This window comes from Nelumbo nucifera, chromosome 1, assembly GCF_055504915.1.
Source record: "Nelumbo nucifera cultivar China Antique chromosome 1, China Antique-T2T, whole genome shotgun sequence".
In the NCBI taxonomy this organism is placed as follows: domain Eukaryota; kingdom Viridiplantae; phylum Streptophyta; class Magnoliopsida; order Proteales; family Nelumbonaceae; genus Nelumbo; species Nelumbo nucifera.
The window spans coordinates 164,874,129-164,876,779 of NC_142649.1; the positions used below are offsets into that span (position 1 = coordinate 164,874,129).

Sequence of the window (2,651 nt, forward strand, 5' to 3'; positions counted from 1 at the left end):
AATCTTCCTTCATCAGTATTTAATAATGAATCATTTATCTATTTGAATTTGGACAATATAATTATAGAAGGTTAAGTTTAAATCATAATAACGGTGAAACACTATCCATTGTTAAATTATGTACCCTTAAGGCTTTGTTCACTTTTTGGTAAGTTACTTACCCAAGTAAATGCAATTACCTGGGTAAGTTTTTACTGGGAAACACCTACCCGGGTAAGTGCATTTACCCATGTTCTTTTATTTCTCAGGTAAATAAGGTAATAATCATTTTAGTCATAAAAATCTATTATTAAAATGGGCATTTTTGTCCCATTCAAGTGTTAGCAAGTTTTTTCCTAGGTGGGAAAGTTATTTACCCACCTAGGAGATGGGTATCATTTTCCTGGGTAAGCGATACCCAGAAAAATAAACTTTCCCTAGTCCCCACATTAATCTGAAAAATAAACATGGGATTCTTGGTCAATGAGAACCAAAATCTCATTGACCAACTTTCCCCCTCTCAAAATCTAAAAAAAGAACACCCCTAAAGAAAATTTATATATGAAACAAAGTAAGGAAACACAAGGGATCGATTTACCATCTCTTTTATTCATTATATCCCCCCTGTAGCAACCTCACTGTAAGAAAAAGGGAAATTTTGAGATTCATAATTGCTCGTGGCCTGAATGAGAAAATTTCCCAAACTTGATCATGTTACATAAATTATATAATTTTTATATTACAAAATTTATTTTAATTTAAAAATAAAAATAAACTTGTTTTACCATTCAAAAACACCCCTCCCCCCTTCCATTCAGTTTCTCAGGTTAGACGTGATGTAACGTGCAGAGCTAATATGTTCATACTTCCATCGCTCAAGTTATGATGACAACACAGTCCAATGAATACCTACCTACCTCATCAACAATCAACAAATGAAGAAAACTGGTAGTCCAATAAGGTCGGTGAAGTTTATTGAGAAGGTGGCCTTGATTGTGGAAATCGATATCTAGATTAATGCATTTTATTTGGGAAGCCAAATACATTTTATTCGTGTCTATTGATAGTGATTTGGATTCTGGAACAATTACTAGCAAGTATTAGTAGAATATCAATCGCCACAGTTGACAAAGTCGTAGTTTACAGTGAGGTGGCCCTGATTGTAGCCGTTGCCATCAGTGTCCAGTTGCTGGAATACACCCCAATCCAAATCCAAGCCTCCATTGCCGCACTGATCCACGATTCTCACCGTTGCCTGAGCGTCTGTTGCAGTGTTTGTGACCTGCATCATCGTTTCATTGGAAACCCAGTCAGTTGAATTTATATATTTTGGGTTGGGAGCTTCCTCTAATCTTCTTCATATCCAAGCTTTTAAAATCGCAGTTGCTCCTCACGGTTGGACCTTTCAGACTATTCAGTTTAGAAATTGGTCAGGGTATCGCTTCCATTTTAACCCTGAACCATTATTTTCCCACACTGATCTGGGTAATCGAAATATTTACCTGTTTAACCCAAACAATAGTTTTTGGGCTAATTTTTTAGCCTGTTGTGTTTAGATCAGATGGTCAAAACACTGACCCAGAAATTGATGGCCAACGCAATTTTGGTTCCAGATGGAATTTTAGAACATTGTTTACATTAACAATATTTTGGTTGCAAATTGTTGCGTTATTGGTCCAAGTGTTTGATGGGTTTCCCAAGCAAACTTAAAGGTAACCTGTTGGGCTGGGTTGGATTGAATATTGGGCTATTAGGCTATATCAACTTAAACATGAAACTGAATTGGGTTAGGGTTGAGGTATGAAGCCCTTGAACACATTGAGTTGGCTAGGGTTGAGTTCAACCCGAGCCAACCTGGCCCAAAGTTGAACACTTAACAGATTCAGACGCCCTCTTCCAGAGGAAAAAGAATTTCAAAGGGTAGCCTTGAGCTCAGTGGATGTGGAGCACCATTTGAGAGCTTAGTGTTCCTTCTTATTGAAATAGTCAGGTTTTTGTGTTTAGACTTTAGAGTGAATCTTCAAAGCAAAAAATTGTACGAACACTCTTGAGATCACGGATCTAACTGTGCATTAGGAATGTTTCCCCTACATGTATGTTAAATGCCAATCTCTCAGGATGTTTGCATGATTTTTGCTTCTAGGAAATCCCGCTCTCGTTAGTAGGCATCTATCCTATCAGGGTTGGACTATGATACTAGAAAGATATGATATCTGAAAAATTTGTGACCAATCAACCAACATATAAACATATTAATCAATTAGGTGGAATTTATCAAAATTCAGGGATGAATTTTGATTGATCGATTATATCTTTCCGACATCATAGATTTTTCAAATCTTAATCTTACCAAGAGGCACTTGCCACAAGCGTCCTGGGCAGTGGGTCCAACAGGGCCACAAAAGGCAGTCCACCCATACTTGCTGCGCCAAGAAAGGGGCTTATCGGCATCCCATGTGGAACAGTAAGCACTGACTGCGTTCAAGTCCCAGGCATGCTGCTCAGGTTGGTAGTAGTGGTAGGATGCATAGACATTGGATGCGCTCTGGGCAGACACGGACACACCTGCACCTGCAATGAAGAAGACTAGCAGGAGCAACACAAAGCTCACATTCCAACTCCCCATTTTCCTAATAGCTAGAATTAATGTTGAGACATATATGGTTTTAGCC

At 38.3% G+C, this 2,651-nt stretch overlaps 1 protein-coding gene across 1 annotated transcript; it reads right to left on the reverse strand.

Annotated features, from left to right (window-relative positions):
- Positions 1 to 972: 972 nt before the first annotated feature.
- Positions 973 to 2,651, reverse strand: LOC104612443 (pathogenesis-related protein PR-4-like). Its single transcript, XM_010279861.3, has 2 exons — positions 2,330 to 2,651; positions 973 to 1,261 (listed from the first exon to the last, which is right to left on the reverse strand). The coding sequence occupies exons 1-2, from the start codon at positions 2,603 to 2,605 to the stop codon at positions 1,091 to 1,093; spliced, it is 447 nt and encodes a 148-aa protein (XP_010278163.1). The 5' UTR covers positions 2,606 to 2,651; the 3' UTR covers positions 973 to 1,090.

Coding starts and splice junctions, on each gene's coding strand:
- LOC104612443 (XM_010279861.3), bottom strand. CDS start 2,605: ATGGGGAGTTGGAATGTGAGCTTTGTGTTGCTCCTGCTAGTCTTCTTC. Junction 1,262..2,329: donor CTTGTGGCAAGTGCCTCTTG/GTAAGATTAAGA, acceptor ACGATGATGCAG/GTCACAAACACTGCAACAGA.